Source organism: Onychomys torridus, chromosome 14 (genome assembly GCF_903995425.1).
Source record: "Onychomys torridus chromosome 14, mOncTor1.1, whole genome shotgun sequence".
Taxonomy (NCBI): domain Eukaryota; kingdom Metazoa; phylum Chordata; class Mammalia; order Rodentia; family Cricetidae; genus Onychomys; species Onychomys torridus.
The window spans coordinates 564,260-591,295 of NC_050456.1; the positions used below are offsets into that span (position 1 = coordinate 564,260).

Here is a 27,036-nt window from a genome sequence, read left to right on the forward strand (position 1 = left end):
CTTTTTTTGTTTGTTTGCTTTTTCGAGACAGGGTTTCTCTGTGTAGTTTTGGTACCTGTCCTGGAACTCACTCTGTAGACCAGGCTGGCCTTGAACTCACAGAGATCCTCCTGGCTCTGACTCTCAAGTGTTGGGATTAAAGGTGTGCGCCACCAACACCTGGCCTAATAAACTCTTATAGTGGATTTTGTTGTGCCTCGTGATTTTTCCTAGCAGGTAAACAGCACTGCGTAGAACTAACACTAACTCGTTACCTTTATCTGATATAGAATTAGGTATGAAATTGACATTAAAATTATAATGAACAACAAAAGATAAAACAAAAACTAGAGAAATAAAAACTCTAATTATTATTTTATTTTTTATATTTAAGTCATTTTAAGACAAGTGGCTTTTCACAGTTAAACACTGAAATAATCCAAATCACATTACTATAATTACTACCTCTACATGAATATTTGCAAGAAAACCAGCATTTAACTTTGAAAACATAGAACATTGTAGAGAGATCTGTATGATAGCAGTGCATGTATACTGAGGTAATACCTGTATAATCAATAACTATCACAAGTTCATTTCATAAAATACACAGCTTTTTGGATATTATAAATGAGCTTTGTAAGTGGAGAATTCCACAACGTAACGTAAGTTCAGTTCAATGTTATGACAGTTACACAAATGGACATAAATTCTATTAGTAGATGAACTTAAAAAGGTAGAATATTGATTATATGACTAAACATGTATCAATAAAAACAGTCTAATAGGTACAGAAGCACAGTGACAAAAACACAGCTCACAATAGTGCTGTCGTATGTACAGTAAATCATAGACTCACCAGGCTTAAGAAACCCTAAGGCCATTGTTTCCATTGTTCTGATTCTCTTCTATGAACACTGTGGCTATGTGGTTATTTATCCTTATTTCTCTGTGAACAAATTTCTGACTGAGTACGACTTTCAAACATCATTTTTACCACCACCACTAATTATTACTGACAAACCCATCAAGCTTTCAAGGCTAATAATGGTTTCATGCAACTTCAGATGTATTTTGGGAAATAAATGGCTAATGAATGTTTCTTTTTATGGGTAAAGAGCCACCATATACCAATGCTATTAGCAATATGTAAATATGGCATTTAACATGCTTATATTTTTTCAAAAGATTGGTAACATCAGTACCTATATAGTCTATGTGCACCTGTGGCTGCTAGCAGAGTTTTTTTTTTTTTTTTTTGGCTGAATTTTGAAAGTTTTATTGACTACCATGATAACAAATTTATTTTCTTGACAAGGTGTATCACAATCTTCTTTTATGAAGTTAATTCACAGGCCTTTCTTATTGTCTTTTTCTAAACGATTCTGTAACAACAACAACAAAAAGATTGATTAATAAACAAGTTCATAGACACAAGGACTTATAAAAATTTGTCTTTTGTCTATTTTTTAGAGAATTAAAAATTTAAAATATGGATTGAGTACGAAAAAATTAAAACACTATAAAATCTGAGTTTTGTTTGAAAAATATTCAGAGGTGGAGAAAGTAAAGTCTCCTGATAAGTTCATTTTTTTCATATATTAATCTGTTTTGCTCTCATTTCACAGTTACCCCAGGAAAACAAAATTTTTCAAATTTCCCTATGGCAGACCCAATTAAGATTTTTGGCAAGAAAAAGATGAAGGAAAGTAAAACAAAAAACAATGAGATATGAAATAGGAATTAACCCTAAAAATAGAGTTGGATTAAGAAAGTAAATGTTAGGGTTGGGGATTTAGCTCAGTGGTAGAGTGCTCGCCTAGCAAGCACAAGGCCCTGGGTTTGATCCTCAGCTCAAAAAAAAAAAAAAAAATTGAAAAAGAAAGTAAATGTTTATATCAAGGAAGAAACCTCAGAAAATGGAACTGTAGAATGTTACTGCTTTTACACAGAAAGCCCACTAGTTGTTAAGACTGAGTATTAATGCTTTTATAAGAACATTAAGCAATTAAATAGACAGTATGAGAGAAGGTATTTTGAGTGACATGTTACTTCTACACTTTTATACACACATGACCACTTTAGATATAAATCAAAGTTTTAATAAAAATGCTATTACACTTAGAGCAAATCTCCCATGTGAAGGGTGATTTTCCAAAATTAATTTAAAAATTAGTAAGTGTTGATGGTTTGTGCTGCATATAATACCTAGTCTTTTTTTTTTTCCCCTTTTCTAGAAGACAGCCAGGCCAAAGAAGAATAAACAAAGACTATGTATGTTTTGAAGGGACCATTTTCTAATATTCATTTAATGCTTTTAACTAGGAGGGGCCCCAGCTGTATTTAAAAGCTGCAAAAATGAGATTTGATTACGGAAAAGAAACCAATTTTTCTACCATTTTAATGTCTAAACAACTGTTCATACTTGTTTCATTCACACTATAACAATTTTATAAAATTGAGAAAAACTTAAGTTTTCCCAAGGAAGCTTAGGATACAATTAAATTACTAAGACTGATGTGACAATAGAAGTGAACTTCATGAGGACAAGCTGAATTCAGCATTTTTTTCCCCCCGAGACAGGGTTTCTCTGTGTAGCTTTGTGCCTTTCCTGGAACTCGCTTTGGAGACCAGGCTGGCCTCAAACTCACAGAGATCCGCCTGGCTCTGCCTCCCGAGTGCTGGGATTAAAGGCATGCGCCACCACTGCCCAGCGAATTCGTCTTTATACTACAGAATGGTTTTCCATTCTCTTTTGCTTGTTCAGACTATGAATATTAAAGAGCCACTTGCAAGAATATGGGTCCATGGAATGACATCTAAATTTCAGCATATTTCTTAGGTTTTCATAGTGGACAATGGGAACTAGGTGGGTGGATAGGGGAAAAAATGTACTAAATCAACGAAGCATCTTATAGCTATGGCTATACAGAGACTTTCCTATTTAAAAATATTTAAAAGTTCTGTTTTGAAACAGGATCTGGTTTGGTGCTCATTAAGGTACCCTATCTCTCATGTAAGTGATGGAAGTAGTCAAGGTACCTGGATGTCAAATGACTCAGAGGGTTACAACAACAGGAACAATGTAACCCTTTAAACAGATCCTTCAGGAAGTTAGAATTACAGGTGATAAGACAGCAGGCACACAAAACAGTGGAAAGGTTTAGCCCAAGCATTAGCAACAGCACAAAACCACAACCACTCTCGGTTGGAGAGTGTGAGTGGATGATGGGGAAAGGTCAGCAAATGGAAGCTGCCCATTGGAAATGTGACCAGGGAGAGAAGGGCTGGAGGTCAGAAAGGAAATGTCACCTACAGCAGAAAATAGAAATCAGTGGCTTTCTCTGTTTTCAGTGTTCTATTAATGCCTCACACTAGCTAAATTTGCTCAGGAGTCAGAAAGCAAGGTTCTGGAAATGTGCATTTCCACATAGGATAGGGCAGGGGCAGAAAGAGGATGGGTCCAAGAATACACAGACTGATGACCAGCACATGCTGAAGAACCCAGTTCATGATGGAGGCTATGGAGAAAGATTTCCTGACTCTGATGCCTAGCTTTAAATGTTCTTTCTAGTTCAGTAACTTGGGAGCTAATCACATAAAAAAAAAAAAAAAAAAAAAAATTTTTTTGAGTTTGACGGTGGTGGTGCAGCCTGTAATCCCAGCACTCGGGAGGCAGAGGCAGGTGGATGTCTGTGAGTTCGAGGCCAGCCTGGTCTGCAGAGTGAGATCCAGGACAGCCTCCAAAGCTACAGAGGAACCCTGTCTCGAAACCCCCCCCCAAAAAAAAAATTGTAATGCTTGACATCTTTGCCCACTAAACAGAGATACTAAAATATTTCAGCTTACTGAGTTGCCAAGGGAGTAAATCTGACACATATATAAGCCAGGTGCTTTGTCCAGAGCACACTGAATAAATGTCAGTATTCTATAAACAGAAAACAGACAGGTATTAAGGATTACATGCACTCCAATAAGGCTCCAATCTGCACTACATGGCACTTAGTCTATCTAGGATGGGATTCTTTCCCAAAGCAGGCACAATAACTATTTTTGCACATATTGCAGCGTATTTTCTTAGGCAGAGTATACCTACAAAAGCTTTCTATATCTTTTGCTAAGAACAAAGAATCTTCAAGCTTAAAGTGGTTTTTCTGGGGATAGTCAGGAGACTGGAGTAAATCTTAACTGTTAAATATTCTTCAGGGTTAAGGAGTTACCCTTATTGAACTGTTACCATTAACTGCCACCATAATGGAGACATTAAGCTATGGACACTGACCTGAAAGATTGAGGGTATATTCTTTGTTTTCCTTTTTCCATTTAAGGGTCTAAACAATTCTGGTATCTTGCAAACTCTTTCCTCTCGAAATGTGTGGAAAAAGATGATGGCTGAGAAGACCCTGGTCTCACAAATAGGAAGGAGTAAAGTCTACTCAGACAGACAAGAGGTCTTCCCATTATGAATGCTGAGTATGTCATGGAGTAGTTCTTGTCATGCCCTGAGGAGGTCAACAATTTCAGGATCTCTACCAATGGAAATAAACATCTACTCTAGACTACATAATTTAGCCTGTAGTGTCCCAAGACTAGATTACATATTGGGAACAAGATTATTTATGTTTTAGATTGCTTCTTGAAGACTGAATGACTGAAGGCTAAAGCAGCTATTTGAGACATCGTCAGTCTTTCAGTAAAACTACCAAGGAAGTAATACTGATGACAACAATTCTTATTTGTTCATTCATTCCTTCTTTCCTCTCCCCCTCTTTTTTTTTTTGAGACAGATCTAAATGCTGGAGTTAAAGGTGTGTGCCACCATGCTTAGCTAGCAGCTATCTATGTTTCTTAAGTATTTACATCAGCCAGGAACAGTACCAAGCACCCTGCATTTTACTTAGCTCTCTCAACACTCCAGTGAGCAAGGCATTATTATTGTTCCAGTGTTATAGTGAAGACAGTGAATTTCATTCAGATGGATGACATTATCTCTTAGGATCATAAAGCTACTATGAAGACTGATACGGGTATTTTAAGACTGATGCCAGAGTACATGGGGATGATGCCTACTTGTCACATGCCAAGGCTGGTTCTTCCTACACTTTACCCAAAAATGTACTGGGGTTTAAGCACAGGGCTACAACACTTGCCTATCATTCACTAGGCCTTGGATTTGATCTCTGGCACCCCTCAAAAAAGAGTGGCTGGGAAATAAGTTCAGGTTCGTGGTTGACAACTGAAGAGAAAAGAGACAAATCTATCTAATATGGATAAATGTTCAGAACTTACTCTTGCTAAATTAGAGACAGAGAAAGAGAACCCATGGCTTAGATTGGAGAGCTGCTTTAACCAAGATTTCTCCCCATCTTTAAATCAACTTTTGTAGTGCAATCTAACCAATTAGAATTTGTGATACAACTTTGGAAGTATAAATCAGGTATATGAATGCCATAGTTCTTTGCTCTAAGATACTGAGAACGAAGACTGGAGTAATGTGATATGAAACTTCAAAACTTGGCCTCACTTTGGGACAAATATGGCAAACATTCCAGATGGTGAAACACATTTTTCTCCAGAACCAGTTTTTTAACACTGTTATTTTATAGCTCAATTCTTTTCTTTAAAATTTTACCATATGTGGAATATTTTTAAATTAGCATGTTAGCAATTCTTTATATTATAGCTATTTTGCATTTGGCTATAATGGCCTAATCTTTACCCTTTAAATAAATCTGGCTTCTCTGGTTATTTAATAACGCCAGGATTAAGTACACTATTTGAGTTTGTGAAGGGCATGCAATCCAAATAGTTTATTTAAGGAATTATTATTTCAAAAATCTTTAAATCTATAAATACATGTCACCAACCTGAAGTTCTGAGTGTTCTTTCAGGAGTCGATCATATTCTTTTGAAAGTCTCTCTGACTGTATCTTCATAGTCATCACATCGTTTTGTGCCTTAAAAAGGGCTAAAAATATCAATTAGAAAAGCTGTAAGACTCAAGTAGAGAACTCCTATAGAGTATACACTTCAACCCCCAACTGTTAATGTCATGCTACATATTGTTACACTTTCTACACACACATTTGATAGTTTCAAAAACATGTCTCTTATTTCTTTGTTTCTTTCTATGTGCTTGTTGTTTTGACTGTATGTGAGGACATCAAATCCCCTGAAACTAGAGTTACAGACAGTTGTGAGCTGCCATGTAGGTGTTGGGAAGTGACCCTGAGTCCTCAGGAAGAGCAGCTAGTGATCTTACCCACTGAGCCATCTCTCCAGCCCTTCTCTTTATATCTTCATAATGTATTTTCTAACAAGAGAGCATTCTCTAACACTACCACAGTGTAATTACTAAATTTGAGAAATTTAATATTAATACATTTAATGTAGTCTACCACTCATATTTTAATAGTGACAACAGTCATTATTATGTTCTTTTATATGTTGTTCTTCATGTCTACTTTAAGATATAGTAGTGGATCACCCTTTCATTTTCATGCTTCTTTAGTTTTCTTTAGTCTAGACTAGTTCTTTTATCTTACTCTGATCTTCTCTTTTGTGACCTGACATTTTAAAGAATACAGGCCACTTTAAAATAGGATGATCTTCATTTGGGTTTGTCTAGTGTTTCCTTATGACAGAATTCAGGTCATCTATTCCACACACATATATATGAACATGACACAAATGACATTTATGATTTACCATTGCATGCATAGAACCACCACTTCCAAAGAATTTCCACCTTTTACTCATTCCATTTCTGTTATTGTTTGCCCCTGTAACCAGAGCAGTGATATGTGGAAAGATAAATTAGGCTATGAAAAAAATCCTGCTCTATCAAAATGCCAGCCTGTCTACCTCTATTGAGCATCTGCTTATATATGATTCTTGCCTAAAACAATCACTGTGATAGTTGCAAACTAGTAATTTTTACCACTTTATCATTTTATCTGTGTTAAAACTGTACTGGCTTTCTTTCCCATCCACCTATTGGCACATCTGTCATCTATGAATCAATATAAATCATAAATTCCTATTTTTTTCTTATTCTTTGTTTTGTTGTTGATTTTGGAGACAGAATCCCTCTGTGCAGCCCTCGCTGTCTTGGAATTCATTCTTTAGACCAGGTTGGCCTTAAACTCAGATCTGCCTGCTTCTGCCTCCCAAGTGATGGGAATAAAGGCATGTGCCACCACTACCTGGCTCCTATTTTTTCAATAACTTGTTTAATCGAGGTTCCAATTTCCCCACATTTGGTCAGTCAGAACTTCAGGCTGGCTCCTACTTCTAATGACTATGCTCCCATCTTCTTTTTCATTCTTTTTAAATAAAAGGCATTGTTTTACTTTCTGGCACATGTTCCAAGCTCACCCTACACTTCCCTAGCACAGGGTAGTGCTCAGGCATTATAACACAGTCATCAGAAAGTCTACTTCCAGAAACCTGGAGAGTTGGTAAAGTGTTTGCTGTAAAGGACCTCCAATACCCATATTAAAAGCTGGGTACAACTTTATATATAATTTCCTTTCATTGGATCCATCATTCTAAATTAGATATTAAAGACTGTTTTTGACAAATTTAATATGCTACTACTTGGTAAATGTATGAAAGAGATGATTATTATTATTTTTGGTAGTAGTTAGATTTCATTGGGATTACAATCACAAATAAAGATTAGTTTTAAACTTGAGCGCAACCAAAAAGACATTGAATATATGAAGCATGGTTAGTGTTATCTTCAGATCTTACTAAAAATGTTTAGGAACCTGTATTTATGTATATAAAAATCAAAACAGATTCTACAGACTAATAATATCTGACTAGCTTACAATGGTAGCTAAAAAAAAAAAAAAAAAAAAAAAAAGATACTACGGTCTGGATGATTTTTACTCCCTAAAATTTACATACTGAAACTTAATCACCAAAGTGGTAGCATAGAAGGTGAAGCTGGGAAATAAATCATGAAGGCAAAACCCTCATACATGAGATTGTGTCCTAACAAAAGAGATCCCTTCCTCTCCATCCTGTGAGGGCAGTGAGAAAGCATATCCATGAGCAAGGAAAGAGGCCACTGAATGACACTGAATCTCCTGGCACCTTCATTTCAGATTTCCCAACCTACAAAACTGTGAAAAATAAATTGATGTTGCTTATAAGCTAATGGATTTACAGTACCTTGTTGTGCCAGCCAAAATGGACTGGGATAGTTGGCCAGGAGTGTGTACTACACAGGGCTAGTTTTAATGTAAAAATGATTTATACTTAATGATTTGAATAGATTATTTAGAATATATACTACATCTGAGAGATCAACTCATCAGTTCCTTACCATTTTTAAAATTTTAATTAACTTTACCACAAAAAACCTTGGAAATAAAACATTAGACAATGAAATTAACCAGACTCAAACTCTATAGACTCAGTGAATTTCTGTACAGTTAGAATAGTTATTCTGAAGCTGTCTCACTCTGCGTTCTTCATTAAGACACCAGGTAACCACTCACACAGCCAATCCAGGAGTTTCTTCTGCTTATTACTGACATGAACTTCTATCAAAACAACAGCAGGAAAAGTTTTCACTACTACTGATAAGGCCAATGTGAACATGTTTCTTACTATGTTTTGTATCTCAGTGGACATCAATAGCCCTGATAATTACTTTTTTTTTTTTTTTAATGTGGAGCCGAGGATCGAACCCAGGGCCTTGTGCTTGCTAAGCAAGCACTCTACCACTGAGCTAAATCCCCAACCGAATAATTACTTTATAAAAATCAAATTCACTCTAATTGGGGATAGCTATTACTGTCTTGAGGCCTCTTAGATTGTTTCCAATTTTTTATCTTGTTTTATAAAAATAACAATACTGTGTTTCGGATGCTTTCCTCCTTCTTCTAGAATGTTCTTTAAACAAGGGATTATATAAACTGGCATGTGAATGTGCTTGTTTTAAGCTGTATCAGTTTTGAAATAGAATATATATGAAAGACATATGTATTATCAGCCACTGAGGTTTGAGGTAATATATCTAAGTTGCTGTTTCAATTTTCTTATCTACAAAATGGGCTATCATTTGTAACTTTAAAGAAATGCTGAGATATTTCCCAAGAATGGCCAGATTCAATTAGAAGCTGGAGTATATTCTAGTCACTAAAACCCCTTAAAGTACATTTACTTTTAACAGAGAAAGTAACTAGTGTTATAGTGACATTAATAAGTCAACATGTTTGTATAAACTGACATAAGAAAGCCAAAACATTTGTGATCTTTCCAAGTATTGAACTTACAGCTATTTGCACACTGGCAGGAGCGTAAGACTAATGAACTGTGCAAATGTATATCACTATGATTTCTACCAGAGATAACAGATACCACCAGCTAAACACTGCCAGGAAATGGGAAAAAATATTTTTGGAGGCACTGGCAAAACAGATAAAGTTGGGCTGTTGTACAATAATTATAAGATCTGAGCCAGAGGAGAACATATTTTATTTGGAAAAAAATTCTATATATTTAGTGCTGGTTTCTTTAGTTCTATTTTTGAGAACTTGAGCATATGATATCCTGGAGCTATTCACTATTTGACATTCACATGTACTACTTTTATCAACAAACAATTGCTGGATTTAATGCAGGTGGGTTTTTTTTTTTTGCAGTTATTTTTTAATGTAACTTATCTGTCAGGTCTGTATAGGTGAGGTCTGTTTTAGTCACTGTTTCACTGAACACCAGTCCTCTCAACCTCACGCCCATCTGTTGATAAGGTTTGTTCACTCTCCTTCCTTCTCACCTCTCCAACCTCTACGCTCCATTTCATCACTGGGCCACTCTCCTTACCTCTTATATTACTGGAATGGATTCCTCATCTGGTCGCTTAGCTGCTTTAATTCACTGCCTACAGTGCTAACAAAAGTGGCCACTCTCATACTTTCAAACCCTCCAACAGTTGCCTTTCATGGTGGTTTCTGTGCTGATGCTCACCTCTCACCTCCTCTATCTTATTTGATGCTCCAGTTGCAATGAACTCCTTGCTATACCTCCAAAGTGCCACTTTCTTTGTTACAGCTGCATGTTTTATTCAAGCATCCTCATGACCTTTACCCTTACTGCCCTGCCTTACTGTTTCCTATGTTATTTGGCTGATTAATATCATCCTTAAAATATCAAGAAGTTATCCTTCTTCTAATGCATAGCAAGCTCCACCACTGCACTTATTCCTGGAGGATGACTGTGTCCTCACTAGCCTGGGAACTACCCACTGAACATCCAGAACACTGCCTACCACTTGGTAGGTGCTTCCACACAGATAAGTGAGGAGTATAAATATCTGAGGTATTATTTTGTGTACAAATGAGAAATGTCAGGTAAATAATATAACAGGTTACTTTAGTCATCTGATGGGTATCTAGGTTTCAAAAAGATAAGCACAACTGTCCCTTAAATCACAAACCAAGACATTCAGAAGAGCTGTTGAACCACAAAGCAAACAGAAATATTTGAAATATTTTGATGGAAATGTACTGAAGCAAAACATTCTTAAGATTGTCTTTGAGTATCAGAGTACAGAAAGTAAGGAAAAGCTCTAAAAATCTAAACAAAACAAATAGGCTTCCATAGTGGAATACATACAGTGGGACATAGGAGCTAATCCAAAGAGTCTTACATGGCACTGAATAGACAACAAAAAAGTAGCATTAAAGTATACCTCAGAGTATGACATGACTACTCTCAAGATCACACTGACATAATAGATAAATGGGAGAGAAGAGACAGACCCTATAGAAGTAATTAAGACTAGACTATGTGGATTCTCTCAAGATGATACAATACTTACAATCCCTCAAATTTAAATGTGGTCTGTTAATGGTGGTTTCCTTTTGAAGATTACTCTATGGTGAGAGAACAGAAGTAGTACATTTAAAGCAGACAGACCCAAGACACTTTCTCAGCCAGGTGACCCAGTTTAGCATTATAAGTGATAAAACATTATAGCATATACTATTGAAATAATGTGATAAGGGCCAGCAAGATGGTTCATTGGGTAAAGCTGCTCTCTGTCGAGTTTCATGCCCGAGCGGAAGGAAAGAATTCTCTTTTCAAAATTGTCCTCTGATCTTCCCACATGTTGCATAGTATACAAAAGCACACATACACACGGAGAATAAACATATTAAAAAATTTAATTTATTTACTTTGTTTATGTGTGTAATGGGAGAAGGGGTCCTATGTGCCACTACTCACAACATGTGGAAGTCAGAAGATAATTTGTAGGAGTGTGTTCTCTCCTTCTACCATGTGGATCTTGGGGATTGAACTCAGATCATCAGGCTTGGCAGCAAGGGTCTTCATCCAATACATCATATATACAGGACTGTCTAGACGTCAGTAGGCTATAAGTACTAAGTAACTAAGAATTTATCTTTATTTTATTTGTTTTGTTTTTCTTTCTTTTTTTTTTTTAAACTGAGGATCGAACCCAGGGCCTTGAGCTTGCTAGGCAAGCACTCTACCACTGAGCTAAATCCCCAATCTTTTATTTGGTTTTTTGAGAGAAGGTCTATCTGTGTATTCCTGGCTATCCTGGAACTTGCTCTGTAGACCAGGATGAATTCAGAGATCTACCTCCCTAGTGCTGTGATTAAAGGCATATGCCCTCACCAGGGGCTAATAAAATGTATCAAAATGACCTGAATTTCTTTGTTAAAAAAAGAATTTTTAAATAAAATGTTGCATCAAGTTTTCTATAGTTTTGAATGATATTACAAATGAAAAAGAGAGTATTTTATTAGTTCAAGGCATAGACTATTCAAACAGTGGATCCCTAAGAAATACCCCTAGTAATGTCCTTAGAGAAAAAGGCTGAATAAAACCCTGGGTAGGAGGTGGGGTGGGCAGCCAGAGGAGGAACTTGCAGCTACAGACTGAACTTGTCTTCAGGAGAAACATTTATAATTTGCCAACTGCCTGGAAGATACGTTAGTATACAATTCAATCTTCAGTTGAGACACCTGGGATGGAGTGATAAAACACTTCCTCGGTGGATCAACTGGACTACCAGCTCATGCCCCATTCCTCAAGTCAGAAAGTCCTTACTGACTCCTGGACAACAACCCTCAGTGGCACACCTCTTTTGGGACTCACTCTTCCTATCCATGGGTTCTACTTGTTTCCAACCTCTTAAGCTCTTACTCCTAAGCCTATAATAAACTCTTTTATTAAAAAGTGAAGTAAAGGACTGAAGAGATGGGTTAGTGATTAAGAGCACTGCCTGCTCTTCCAGAGGACCTGGGTTCAATTTCTAGCACCCAAATTGCAGCTTACAACAATCTGTTACTCTAGGTTCCAGGGATCTGATACCCTCTCCTGGCTTCTGAGGCCACCAGGCATGCACGTGGTGCACAGACATACATGAAGACAAAATAGCTATACACATAAAATAAGTAAATAAATAAAATAAAATCAGTAATTTCTCCAGAGTGCACTATTGGTAACTGTGCAGGAATGGATGGCATGGAAGGAAGGCAGTCTACTGTACTTAAAGGGAGAGACTTCAGGGGACATTTCCTAGAAATGGCAACTTTGGGACAGAATGATGAGCATCAATTAATTTATGCTTGTGCTTAAGAGTTCTAGACAGGTAGATCTGCAAAACGGAGCAAAAATTAAAAACTAATGAGATGCAACTGTTCTAACTACAAGCTAAGATAACAATGAAGGAATGTAAAATTTAAATGATAAGACTGGAGATGTGCTGGTGGTCAGATCGCTGCACACCACATTGTACAACCTGAATTGCTGCATGGGTGACAAGGAGCCCACAGAGCGTGAAACAGTGCAGAGGCAAAACCATGGTTAAACAAACAAAACCACCTCTACCAGCAACAACAAAACGCCTGTTTTGTTTTGTTTTGTTTTTAGCCCAACTAATGGTAGAGAGATTAAAGTGGACATACTTTAGCAGACTGCTTCCTTGGCAAGAAGAGCCAGACATTACAAGAGACAAAGCTACACAAAAAAATTACACTACAGAGCAAACATTAATAAATAAAACAAAAAATATTTTTTTCTTATAAAGACTAAATTTACAAAGAACAAAATTTGTTTCTTTGCATGACTCTCAGTGTCCTTAAATTCTGGGGGGTGAAGTGGGGGTATGAGAAACACAGTGCTTTGGAATTTTGGAGACAATTATCCATGTGGACAAAATTATTGGTACTCTGGGCCAGGGAACTGATAAACAGGCTTTCAAATGGAGTAAATAAGCTTCACTGCAAGCTCCATATATGAAAGAAACATCAGTAAATAAGCTTAAGTTGCTAAGTAATAAAAGTAATTTTAGGCCAGGTGGTGGTGGCACGTACCTGTAATCCCAGCATTCAGGAGGCAGAAGAAGCAGGTGGATCTCTGAGTTTGAGGCCAGCCTGTTCTATAGAGTGAGTTCCAAGACAGTCAGTGCTACCCAGAAAAATCCTGTCTCTAAAAACCAATAATAATAATAATAATAATAATAATAATAATAGTGTTACTTTTGGCTCAGTTACTAAGCAAATAGTATCTATACTTTTCTTGCCATCCTCATATCCCTACTCAGATATAAACTATAAGCTTGGTCACAAGGGCTTTCAACTTTACTTCATGAAAGGTTTGGAAAGCAGGGGAAGCTATTCCTAGGCTATTTCTGCTTATCCGATCCTTCCCATCCTGATAACTCAGGTAAAATGGTAACTCTTTCCTTTAAATTTTCCCACAGTGGTGTCAATAAGAGTCAACTATACTCTCTATTGTGCTTCACTTGTCTTACTTTTCTATTGCTTTGGTGAAACACTAGGAGCAACATTTATGGTGATATTTTATTTGTACTGAAATGTGATTTTATTTGTATGTTAATAAATAAAGTTGCCTGGGGGTTAGAGCTAATAGCAAGCCACAGCAGAAGCCGGGTGGTGGTGGTGGCACACACCTTTAATCCCGATCACTTGACAGGCAGGATCTCTGTGTTCAAGGATACAGCCAGCATGGACACACACCTTTAAACCTCAATACCAACCATAGAAGACCTGGAGGTCTGTGCAGACAGGCAGTGACAAGGAGGTCATGTGTTGGGTTTACAACCAATGAGAAGGCAGAACAGAAAGTCAATAAAAGGACAGACACACAGGAAGTTGGTCTCTTTCTGAGGGGAAGGACAGCAGCAACAGGAAGGGTAAGAAAGGGTTTTAGTCTCAGCTCTTAGCTACTGTTCTGACCTCTTGGGCTTTTAACTCTGCATTTGTCTCTGTGTTTCTTATTTAGTAAGACTGTTACATACAATGGTTAGTTACAAAAGAAAGTATTTAAGTGATCTTAGTTTCTGAGGGTTAGAATCCATGATGGCAAAGCAAAGGTATAGTGGCAGGAATAGCTGAGCACTCACATTTCAATCCAAAAAGGAGAGCATAGTGAGGCCAGAGAAAGGCCATGCCTCCTAATCCTTCCCAAACAGTTCCACCAACTGGGGACCAAGTATTCAAACAGATGAGCCTATGGGGCCATTCTCATTCAACCACCACACATGACCTGACACTATACCTTTATTTTGGCTTAATAACTATTTCCTTACTTTTTAATTTTATTATTTGAGTTTGTTTGGCTTTCTCAAAGTACTCATCTTGGTACCCTTCACAGCATCCAGGGAACTGTCTTGTATGTGCACCAGTAAAAGCTTAACCAAGACCACATGTTGTTGATTGCTTTTGTTTTTTTCACTATGTAGTCTTCCAAGAGGCAGCCCTTTCATCTTCAACATCTCAAGAACTGTTTCTAGATATAAACTGTGGAGGAAATTATAGGGCACTCTACCAAGCATAAGAAGATGCTACTGATCTTTATACAGGGCAGCTGGGTCAATCTTTCCAAAGAAAATGATTTTATGAGAAGACTTAATAAAATTTAAATACAAGTCTTCAAATAAATTTTACCCTTGACAATAATCTCATCAATAATAAAGAGTATGAAACAAGATGGGAAAGGGGAAAGTGAAAGGAAACCACTGTCAACCTTGTTCTGAAGAAAATACCACATTGTGGAAGTAGTACAAGGTGGGGCAGTTGAGCAGTAATGTTTACTTCATAGGTTGTAGTTTCTTCATATACCTAACCTACTCCAGCTCCTATTGATCTTTTTTCATGAATGCTGTTCCTGTCAGCCATTTCAAAATGTCTTCTAAAAAGTAAGATCTCAAGTAAATTTTATTTTTATATTTACATATTATGTTCTGTCTTTAAGAATCTTCTAGAGCAACAGTAACACTTAATATTATTTATACATTCTGAACATAGTTATCTCTTGCAATTTAGGGGTCTCAAGCATTAAATAACCCCAAGTAGAACAGTCACTATGTAAAATCTCTCCTCTGTCTTCTCAAGTGTAGTCTTCAATTTATGTGTCAGAGTTCTACATTCAGACTTCTTCTGACCCAAAGCAATCTTGGCATTCCTATCAATTGCCCAATTTAGCTATTAGCTGTAAGGATGCATGATGGTCTAGATTCTAATATGAGATGGCCTTTCTTCTGAGCCTCAAACTCGTATTTTCAACCCTTTTGGAAACTTTCACTACAGTATGCAGATGGTCCTTCAATCCTTCAAACTCAGCATATTTATTACCAAACACATTATTTCTTCTCCCCTGCTTGGAAAAATAAAGGACTCTACTAATCCTGTGATCCTTAGCTTGGTTAAAAATAATCTTGGTCAATAAACTAAAAACCCAGTGTTGGTGATACAGTGTGTACCCTAATAAACTTTCCTGAGGATCAGAGAACAGAGCCAGCAACTAGATTAGACAGTGGTGGCACACACCTTTAATCCCAGCACTTGAAATCTCATGCCTTTGTCTGGGAAGCATACATGCCTTTAATCCCAGAAAGTGATGTCTGGGCAGAGAAATTTGATAAGGATTAGGTTTGGAAATTCCCCAAGGTTAGGGTTGGGGAAGGGGTTTGTTTATGTCTTTTCCGGAAAAGAAAAACAACCACCTTGAAGAATTTAAAGACCTTTGGACAAGCAAGCATCCAAAGAAGAAGAGAACTACCCAGAAAAAAATTACCAAGAACAGTAATAATCTGACCCAATGTGATCTTTGAAGTCTCCAAAGAGATGATAGGATCCCACAAGAATGATTTCATCAGGAAAATGAAAATGCCACTAAGATGACAAACACCACCCAAAGATTGGCTTTGTACTACAAACTGCTCAGGACATCTCGAGGTGGCTAGCTGAGATGATCCAGCCTCACAGACTACTCAAGCAAGGACTTGAGACAAGTCCTGTATTTTCCGACTATGCAGAGACTGGACAACAAATGATACAGCTACCTCTCCCAGGACTTGACAATTAACCCAAATTTTCTTTTTTTCAGTATTCCCTAAAGATGCCTTTGCCCCCAGACAGCAGGAAGTAATTTTAAGAACATAACATCCACATTCCCAAGAGGTGGGATGGGTGGTTTTTGGTCATTCAATGGGTTATGGATGATTGTCATTGGTTACAAGTTATTGTTAGTGGTCAGGAAAAAGTCTAAACAAAGGAGATTAGATTTAGAGTTCTTGTTTGAAAAAAAAAGAAAAAGAAAAAAGAGGATATAGATATAAGATAAAAGGTAGATTATTGAATCTACTCTGAAAAGAAAAAAAAGAGGATATAGAGATGATAAGATAAAAAGGTAATTATTGATCTACTTTTAGAAAGCAACTACTAGTTTTAAATATTTTTCATTGGATTGGATTTTTGTATGTTGTATACAAATTATGTATATTTATACAAATTTGAGATTGATTTTGTTAGAAAATACTGTAAATATACTTCTAATCTTGTTCAAGGTATTATACCTATGCAACTCATTTAACAATATAATGTAATTTTCTAGTCTTTGAAAGTTATTATTATCAACTTATTAGGATATAAAGAAATGCAAGTTATTAGTTAGTAATTATAGGGCTGGAGAGATGGCTCAGAGGTTAAGAGCACTGGCTGCTCTTCCAGAGGTCCTGAGTTAAATTCCCAGCAACCACATGGTGGCTCACAACCATCTATAATGAGATCCGGTGTCCTCTTCTGGCATGCAGGCAGAACACTGTGAACATAATAAATAAATCTTAAAAAAATAAAATAAAACAAGTCATTACAATAGAACTTGTAGTTTTTTAAATGTATGTTTTCAATGTCAAACAGAAATATATTTTAGTTAGAAGTCATCTTCAAACACTTCAGAGATCTACAGAATATGGCATTTAAGATGTCTTAATAACAGATTCTTATTTTTTTTTTTCCAACTATGAGACATGTCTGCTCCTGGCAGCATCAATCTACTTCAGAGAACATGATGGGCATTGAAGAAACTCCATATGGAATTTACTTTCTTTCTGGCAAAAATTAGCCAATGGACAAGAATGTACCCTTGCCTTGACTGCTGACAGTATGCTGTCCAAAATGAACAAGGAGGACACAAAAGAAAGGACTGATGAACCTTGCCAAGATGAGGTAGGAAGGCCCTTTAGAAAATCCTGCTTCACAGATGAGTGTGTCAGATATGCTAGGTCTGTAGGCTGAAGATGGATGCCCCAATGCTGGAGAGAAATCTTTGGTGACTGTCTAGGCAGCCAGCTGTTTATGTCATTTCTCACATTTTTTGCAAGTTGCTTGTTTGTACTTCATGCTTAATTAGGTAATATTATTTCCTTCTTAGGTCTCTGAGGGAGTTGACGATTAGATAGTTTTCTTTGTTAACAAATTCAGAAAAGAAACTCACGAAAGATGTATATAAAGTGTGTAAGTTTGACAGACATCAAAAGATAGTTTTTGGTTGGTAATAAAAGTTAGGATAGAAAGTGAATTAGGTACAATGTTGTTGACTCACCAAAATAGGATAAATAATGAGTATTTTCTCTGAATTTGTCAAATGTTAATGGACTGGATATTGTTAATGTAATTCTTGACTGTATATATTGTATGTAATTATTGTACATATTTTATATAGTTTTTCTTATATTAGTTATAACCTTCTTTTTTATTTTAGACAAAAAAGAGGAAATGTGGTGATATGTTGTGTACCCTAATAAACTTTCCCGAGGATCAGAGGACAGAGCTAGCCATTAGATTAGACACAGAGGTCAGTCAGTGGTTGCACAGACCCTTAATCCCAGCACTTGAGATCTCATGCCCTTGCTTGGGAAGCATACACGCCTTTAATCCCAGGAAGTAATATGGCAGGGCAGAGGAAGGTATATAAGGTGTGAGGAAACAGAAACTCACTCTCTTTAGGCTGAGGATTTTGTAGAGGTAAGAACTAATGGCTGGGTATTCTGCTTCTCTGATCTTTCAGCTTTCACCTTGATATCTGGCTTTGGGTTTTTTATTTAAAGACCACTTAAGATTTGAACAATAACCAGAGTCTTCCTAACCCTTTGCTCTTCCTTATACCCCAACTCTTGTTGATTCTGCCTCCTCTAGATCTCTCCAGATGGAATTCTGTATCTTTGGAGATATTGAAAAGATTTCACAAGTCTCCCAAAGGCAAAACAAAACAAGGTTTAGGATGTCGCTCAGTGGTAAGAGCAAGTGTCTAGTTGACTGCCAGCATCACAGAAAAAAACAAAACAGCTAAAGTTCTCACAAAACAAAAAGTCCAGGGAGTGGATGAAATCTAGCTATAATCAATAGAAACAATGGCTATCAGAACTAGAGACACAACCCCTTCAAAATTCTAAGATCAAACAGTTTATAACCAAAGGTGAGAGGCTAAATCAATATTTCATTCAATTTGACTCATTCATTAAATTATTTACCCCTTAACTATTTTTTTTCTTCAGAGAGCTTTTAGATGATATACTCCACCAAAAAGAAGGTAAACAAAAATAGAAAACATGGAATCTAAAAACGAGCTTAGGAGATTGCTCAGAATGATGATGAATAGTTATTAGTTATAATAATGCAATATAGTACAAATTATAAATTTTTTCATGAAAGTAGAAGTCAGAAACAGAGTTTTTTGAAATGAAAGACATAAGTCAGGCAGTGGCGGTGCATACCTTTAATCCTAGTGCTCAGGAAGCAGAGGCAGCTGCATCTCTTGAGTTCAAGGCCAGCCTGGTCTAGAGAGAGTTCCAGGATAGCCAGAGCAACACAGTAAAACCCCATTTCAAAAAACAAAGAAAGACATTTTTCTTTGTTTCATCTTTCATACGAAAGCAGAAAAAGATGATATTCTACATGGAAAGATAAAAAATAACCACCATAATCATTTAAGAACATGAAGCAAGTATCACAAGAAAGGGACCAATGAACAGAAAGGACTTGCTCCTTCTGTTTTTTTTTTTTTTTTTATGGTAATCTTCTAATTACCATTTAAATTGATGTACATGCAAAGCTTGGATAAATTAAAGTTAGAAAGAAAGGTTAAAAACAGGTATGCTAGGTGAATATTATTTTATATAGTACTAGAAATATGTAGATATGCTAGACAATATGTTCAGATACAGGTTTTATTTTTTTTTTTGTAAAAGCAAACACTCTTAAAAGCTGGAAATGGCTGAATAGATCTAGTCTCAATTTTATTTTCCTAATAGAATAATAATGAAAAGAACATGCTGATTATTTTTTCAAATCAATTCTCCTCTCATGAACTTGTATCATTCCAAGTCAGTGGGTTCAGCAGATGTTCTGCATAGGCAACCATACAGTAATAAGAAGTCATTTTGTTTTCTGGCACACATCCTCTTCCTTCTAACACTCCACCCAAGAGAGTTCAACATTGAAGATTTAATAGCTAACAGATGGATCAAACATGCCAGGTCCTGCCCTAATGACTGCTTGAAACATCTTTCTGAAGTCATAAATATTTAATTAACCACCTGCTGGATTTATGTTTTGGAGAAAGGGAAAGCTTTCTTTCATGAAAAAAAAAACAAAAAACAAAAAACTTAAAGGTCAAAAGAATACCAATGAAGATATTTCCCATATTCACTCTTATTTAATTACATTATTTGGACCCACATAACAGACATTTCAGATTAGTCTATTACCTAATTTTACAGAGGAAAATATTGTTCCCTAAAGAGATTTAACAACGTGACCAAGATTACCCTGTCCTTCCTCACACTTTTCTAAAGTTAAATAACTTCTAATAGTAAAGATCGACTTTCTAGGTGAAGTTAGGAATGGAGTCAATTGGTCAAATACTTCAAGCAAAGAATGGTTATCTTAGCAGGGTCTTTGAAAAAGAATTAAAACAAACAAGAAACAAAAAGCAAACAACAAAAAACCCACCCACAAAGCTTTCAACATTTCACTGCATAAATAAAAGTACTATAGAGAATAATTTAAACTAAAAGTCATTCATTGTCCATATATTTGCAATAAAAATAAGTCTTTTATAAGGTGATATATTCATGAAGATCATGAAGGTCTTTAGTAAACATGTATACCTAGGTAGGAAATACAACAAAACAAACACTAAGTTATTAAATCATTCTTTGTTTCTTAGGGGACTCAACATTTTCTCACCATCACTTACTGCTTCCTAGGATGATATATCAACTAACAAACCCATCAGTCATATGCTTTGCCCCACTCAAAACAGTAATACGATTTCATCCATTTTCTGCCAATTTAAGTTTATCAGCACACTTAGAGAACTGTGTTCATTGATTATATCCTTATCCCTTAGAACATTTCTTTATTTGGTATGCATTTAGCTCTCTTTACTCAAGCATTTTGGTGGTGGGGGGTGTAGACTAAGTCATGTATTGTTCAGAAGAAGTGAAACTATTGTTATATAGTTATATTGCTTAATGTTCTCTTGAGGAACCAGTCTACAACCTCATCAACAGTTAAGTCTTTTATAATACAACACAAGACTTTCAAGGTCCCCAGCAAAGCCATGAATGTCAGCTTCATTTGGAACCCAAAAGGGGTGTGAATAGAGGAGGTGGGGTCAGATAAGGCCTGGAATAAATTGGAAAAGGAATTTATGTGCTCAAAAGATATTCTTATAAAGTGGTTAGGTGAAACATTGCAAGTCTATCATAAATGTGTTCAAACTACAATCTTACAGGTAGTTAGGTAAAGAAGTCTCTAAATCACTAAAATAAAAATGCCTCTAATTTCCTATGCTGCCATTTTCTGACAGGGTAGGGGAGGAGTACTTGATAGCCAGTCAATTTGCATCACAGCTTGAAACAACTGGTATGAACCCTTTTGTTCTAAGAAGCTGCTCTAGGGCAGTGAGAGAAGGGAGATATGAGCTTGATTTGCACAAGAAGCAAAGCTGTACACCTAGGAGACAGGAGCTTGGTCTAGGAGACAGGCTGTGTCTCTGTAAGGGTGTTTACTTTAATTCAGGGGGTCAGGCACCTAGTGGGTGGTCTGACCAGCTGTTCCATCTGTTGCTTGTCCTAGTCTGGAGCTGGCCCTATCTTTGGATGCTTGCTAAAGGGGATATTTGAAGAAGGCAGATATCCAGTTCAAATGCTAAAAAGGGAGCTGGAAGCCTGCAGGCTGAAAGCCTTGTCTATGTGACCTTATCCAATTACTTTAAATGCATATGCCCAAGAAATGATCCATCCACACTGATAAAAGTTCTTGGGCAAATTATGAGTGATATGAAGTCACAACATGCCCCCACGGTTGGGCATGCCTGGCGGACCCAGTCACTTCCGCCTAGTTATTTCCGGTTCAAAATAGCCATTTCTGGGTCAAAACATCTCACGTGACTAGGACTCTGTGGCTTTGCATGGTTGCATAAAGCGCGCACAAGCAGCCATGTGATCTATGCGCATGCGTGGAGTAGCCACATAAGTTCCTGTACGCATGCCCACCCTTTATAAGCTGGCGCCACTTTTGCACCGGTCTCTCTCACCCTTTCTCTGGACCACGTGTGTTTCCCACAGGCCTGTTCACATCTGTCTCTTTCTCTCCTATCTTAATAAAAACTCTTCTGTGGATTTGTCGTGGATTTGTAACTAACATTGGTGCTGTGAGGGAACGGGTGCTTCCAGGCGCTCTGGGCCTGGAAACCCGAGAACCTGGACGGAAACTCTGCGCTACACAATCCGGGAACTCTGCTCCATTCACGACAGATCACTCTTCATTTGCCTGGTCGCACAAATCCGCATGCAACACCGCTACTGATTGGTGAGTTATCCCCTTTTTGGCTAGTGTGAACTGTTTCATGACTCCATGAGAATGACCGTTCAGCGTCTGGCGCCTCACTGGTTATTCTTGAAACCGGGGGAACCTCTGGCCACGGTCTCCACTGGCTATGGTTGGCCCCCATCGCAGGCCCAAATTTCCAGCCACCTCCCACGTCTGCAGCTTGAGATATTTTTCGTGATAGGACCACCACCGTCAGGTGCGTCCTGGGGCTGTGTGAAACCGGCACTTTCTTCGTGCCGACGACGGGGCAGCTGGGCGTTAAGGGCTCCTGGGGAGTCCATGTTTCACAACCCCCCCCCCCCCCCCCTGCTTATCAGCTGATGAGCTGATAAGGCAGCTTGTGCCCGAGATCCCTCAGGCCTCTGTGAGGTCTTAGCTCCGGATCACTTCTATTTTTTAAAATTTTTATTTTTCTGCCTCTCAGCTGCAGACATGGGAAATATGGCTTCCAACTCCATCAGTCCTAGCTCTCCCTTAGGCTGTCTTCTTGCTTAAAGATTCCTAAGCTTATCCGTCTCTGTAATGAGAGATGGCCCAAGTATGCTTTAAAAATAACAAAAAATCCCAATCTTTTACGGGAGTTATCTAATTCTGGCCAGCGAACAGGCAAGTGGAAAGAGTTGCTCTTTATCTGAGCTTTCTCTCTCTCAATAAAGCTCTAGAAAGGTAACCATGGCTTGTGATTCTTCCGCCAATCAGCACGCACCTCCAGCTGGCCGCCGCAGGTGGTGTGGCCAGCCATGAGAAGCACAGCTTTCCACTATTGATACAGCCATGATTTTTCACAGTGAGTCTGCTGTTCTAATGGCTGAAATCTGAGCTATAGGTTTGCTACGGACAATCCCAGGGGTTGTCCTCAGGTTGTGCTGGCAATGGCAGGCACATTTTTGCTCCCAACGAGAAGGAGCAAAAATGTCCTCTGGGGTCTACCAGGTGGACCAACAGCAGCGCAGTCGCAGCTCTTCCCATCCCTTGACAAGGGGTGGGGGGGACTTGAGCTGATCTTAGATCTTACTTCATTCTCGGGACGCCTGAGTTGAAGTCTGATCCTGGTTTGTTTTATTTCATTTTTTATTTTTCACTCAGCTACAGCCAAGGGACAAAGGGCAGATACCACCCACTTACATTGGCGGATGGGGCGGGTACCGGTAAACCTGACCGCATAACAGTGTGGCAGGTACTTCAGCCAGCGAACGGGAAAATAAGAGTTGCTTCATCTCCAAGCTTTCTGCTAAAGCTCTAAACCCTTTCTTTACTTTCCCACTAAGGCTTCTGCCACGTGTAACCTTATCTGTCTGACTTCCAAGCTGTTGGTGGGCGGGCTCAAATATGCAGGCTTGGGCGGTTTCTAAGACTCGCCCTAACTCACCTTAACTCCACCCACTCATTCTCAAACTGCCTTGGGAAGTACAGACGGGTCTAAAAGCAGCTGAGATCTAAACAATTAAGTTTACAATAATCAGGATGGCTCCTAAGCCAAAAAAAAAAAATCAGCTTATAGCCTCAGGCAAGTCTTCCAAAGGATCGGTTTACAGCCTGCCTACTGGCAGATCTTCCAAAAGCTGTCTTAAGTCACCAATTGTCAGGAAAAATTCAGGACATAGAGTAAAATCTGTCTCTTGTTCTTGGCTAAAAGTTAAGTATCTGGAGAACAAGGCTCCTGACCCCATGGGCAAAAGAGTCATCTGTGGTGTTTAAGGTGTGCCAGGGAAGAGATAGAAGCCTGAAAACAAAATTGCCAAATGCTGGCACTCCCTGACTCCCAAAAGCTGTTGGGTCCCTGTTTTAAGTGAAAAAGGCCACAGGCTAGCGAATACGCTGCCCATCAACAGTCTTGTCCTTGTGCTGCTAGAAAGACAACCAGTCAGCTGACTGCCCCCAGGCACCAAGATGCATGGGTACATCAAGCTAAGACCTCCAGTAAACCTAGGCTTGGCTACAAACACAGCAGGGAACCCAGAACTCAGCAGGGAAGCGATCAGTTTCTTTCCTTCTGGACACCAGAGCCATTGACTCAGTCCTGGGAGTTTTAGGATGTCACTCCTCCTTTCTATTGTCGGGAACAGAGGACAGCCTTACTTACCTCACCAGATTTAATTGTACTTTCAGAGTTACTTAATGAGAAAGATTTCCAACTAAGAGCTCATTGTCTCACTTTAAAGTTGCTGCCTGTGTTTTTCATGTGCATACAGACAGGGCCCTGATCTTTGCCTTGTCCCTAATTCCAAAAAGTAAGTTCTCTTCCACTCTCAAGCTCCAGAGGACACCAGGATCCACTGCCTGTCACCAATTCCAGAGGAATAAGGTATCACCCCTTTCCCAACTAGGGCCACACAGGGACGGAGGCAAAAGGGACCATCAAAATATCCAGGCGGTAAGGTTATAACAGTCTATCACTATTCAATACTCAGCAACTGATCACCTGTGTAAATGCTAAATTAACAAAACAAACAGGTGCCTTAAATAAACTACCTTAAATAATGCTTGTCTCAGGTAAAAATCAAGCAGAGTACTAAAACATCACAGCCACCTTTTTAATATGTGTCCATCCAGACAGGCCAGATCTACCTCAGATAAATGTCAACTCCAAAAATAAAATGAGTCTTTTCTCTAAGCTTTTTATGTCACCAGTGTCCTGTCAGACAGAAGGTTCCCAGCCACACCATGAAGGATGGACAGCTGCAGAAGAAGGCATGACAGAACTTCATCCCAGGACCAGCCACACCATGAAGGATGGACACAGCTGCAGGACTTCATCCCAGGACCTCAGGAGCCAGCCTCCCCATTTCCTTTCAAGGACCAATCGACGTCCACCATTCAGCCTGAAGCTGTCTTTGAGAGAAACAGTGCCCCATACCCATCCATCTACATTTTTTTTCTTTTTTTTTAAGAACAAATGAGTTGGGAATGATAGAAAATTACAACATTCCACACGGTTGGGCTTGCCCGGTGGACTGCGTAATTATTTCCGGTTCAAAATAGCCATTTCCAGGTCAGAACATCTCGCGTGTCTAGGACTCCGTGGCTTTACAGGGTTGCGTAAAGCCGGCGGCTATGTAATCTATACGCATGCGTCGAGTAGCCACATGCGGTCCTGTTCGCATGCGCGGCTCACTCTTTAAAAAGCCGGCGCCATTTTGCACAGGTCTCTCTCCTCTTCTTCTCTTCTCTCCTCTCCTCACTCACGTGTGTGCTTCACACAGGCCTGTCACCTCTATCCTCTATTAATAAACAGCTCTTCTGTGGATTTTCGTGTTTGGAACGTGTTCCTCGCGGGGTAAGAGCGCCGCTAAATAACTAACAACGTTTCCTTGCAGGGTATGAGCGCCAAATAACTAACAAAGAGAGTGCACAAGAAATTCATGACAGGAAACAGCTGATATATTAAAAGCCAAATAACTCTAAATACTTCTTGAGATTTGGCTTTTTCCTCGGTAAGAATTCCTTGATCCTTCTAGGTATAGTTTTACCATATACAGCTGAATCTTTATTTCATATTCCTGCAGCCTGTAGCATATTTCCTTGGTATAGATAATTTTACTTGCTAGTAGTGTCAATCACACAAATACACAAATACACACACACACACACACACACACACACACACACACACACATATATATATATATATATATATATATAAACATTCTTTTTAAGTTACTATCTTCTCCATAGTTACTTCTAGTAATCTGGAGACACTTAAAACAGTTATAGATGTTGGGAACAGGTAAAGAGTTCACAGAAAAGGAAAATGTAGTTGAGTTGGAATGTAAAATGGAAACAAACAGAATAAAAATGTTCTCATTATATATTTGTCCTAAGAATGTAATCTTATAGAAAGCAAGACTCATTTCGTAGTTTAACAATAACATCAACCATATGTGGAGATAATAATATAGAGATGAATTAATAAATGCATTGCTTACCTAACTAAAAGGATTTCAGTTATAGGGTATCACACTTTAAAAACTATTAATAAGGTAATATAGAGATGAATTAATAAATGCATTGCTTACCTAACTAAAAGGATTAGTTATAGGTTATCATCACTTTAAAAAACTATTATTAGGGCTGGAGAGATAGCACAGTGGAGTTGAGAATGCTTGCCTAGAATACATGAAACTCTGTGTTTGATTCCAAGCACCAAAAATGTGGGGTTGGTGGTACACATCTATAATACCAATACTGGGGAGGTAGAAGCAGAAGGTCAGAGGTTCAAGATCATGCTATATAGAGCCTGAGGCCTTAAAAAAGTTAATATACTATGAATTATATATTGTTTATTGCTATATTCAAATAAATGACTATATTTATAAACTACATATATTTTGATATTTATGTGTATACGTGTTAATATACAAATTAACAAAGATTCTCACACATACTAGGCAGAGGCTCTACCATTATACTGTTCTGAGTAGGAACTTCTTCCAGCTCATAAAAGAGTATGTCAAAGAAGCAAAAACTTCCAGACATGTGAATTTTTAGGAAAAAGGCACATCTTTCCTTATTCAGATAATAAAATCTCATTGAAAGGTAATAAAGAAAGACTAAAGCCAGTACCAACACACTGTTTACAACACTGACAATTTAAAAACAAGATGGTGGCTTTGGTACAAATGTAGGTGAAAGACTAAGTCTGTAAGGCATAGTGGCTCATAGCTGCATCCCCAGGACTTGGGAGGGTTGGGGCATGAGGATCAGGAATTATAGACCAGCTTTCGCTACATAGATGCTGTCTTAAAAAAAATTATCATAAGGCAGGGCAGTGCTGGCCCACACCTTTAATCTCAGTGCTTGGGAGGCAGAGGCAGGCGTGTCTCTGTGAGTTTGAGGACATCTGGGTCTATAGAGCGAGTTCCAG

At 38.0% G+C, this 27,036-nt stretch overlaps 1 protein-coding gene across 1 annotated transcript in view; it reads right to left on the reverse strand.

Annotated features, from left to right (window-relative positions):
• Window positions 1–335: 335 nt before the first annotated feature.
• The window catches only part of LOC118595154 (B-cell receptor-associated protein 29), a 42,375-nt gene continuing 15,674 nt past the window's right edge, over window positions 336–27,036 (reverse strand). Inside the window, exons 7-8 of the mRNA XM_036205403.1 lie at window positions 5,847–5,947; window positions 336–1,364 (exon numbers count right to left, since the gene is read on the reverse strand). Of these exons, the coding sequence (XP_036061296.1) occupies window positions 1,329–1,364; window positions 5,847–5,947 (137 nt within the window). The 3' untranslated portion in view covers window positions 336–1,328. The remainder of the gene's footprint in view (window positions 1,365–5,846; window positions 5,948–27,036) is intronic.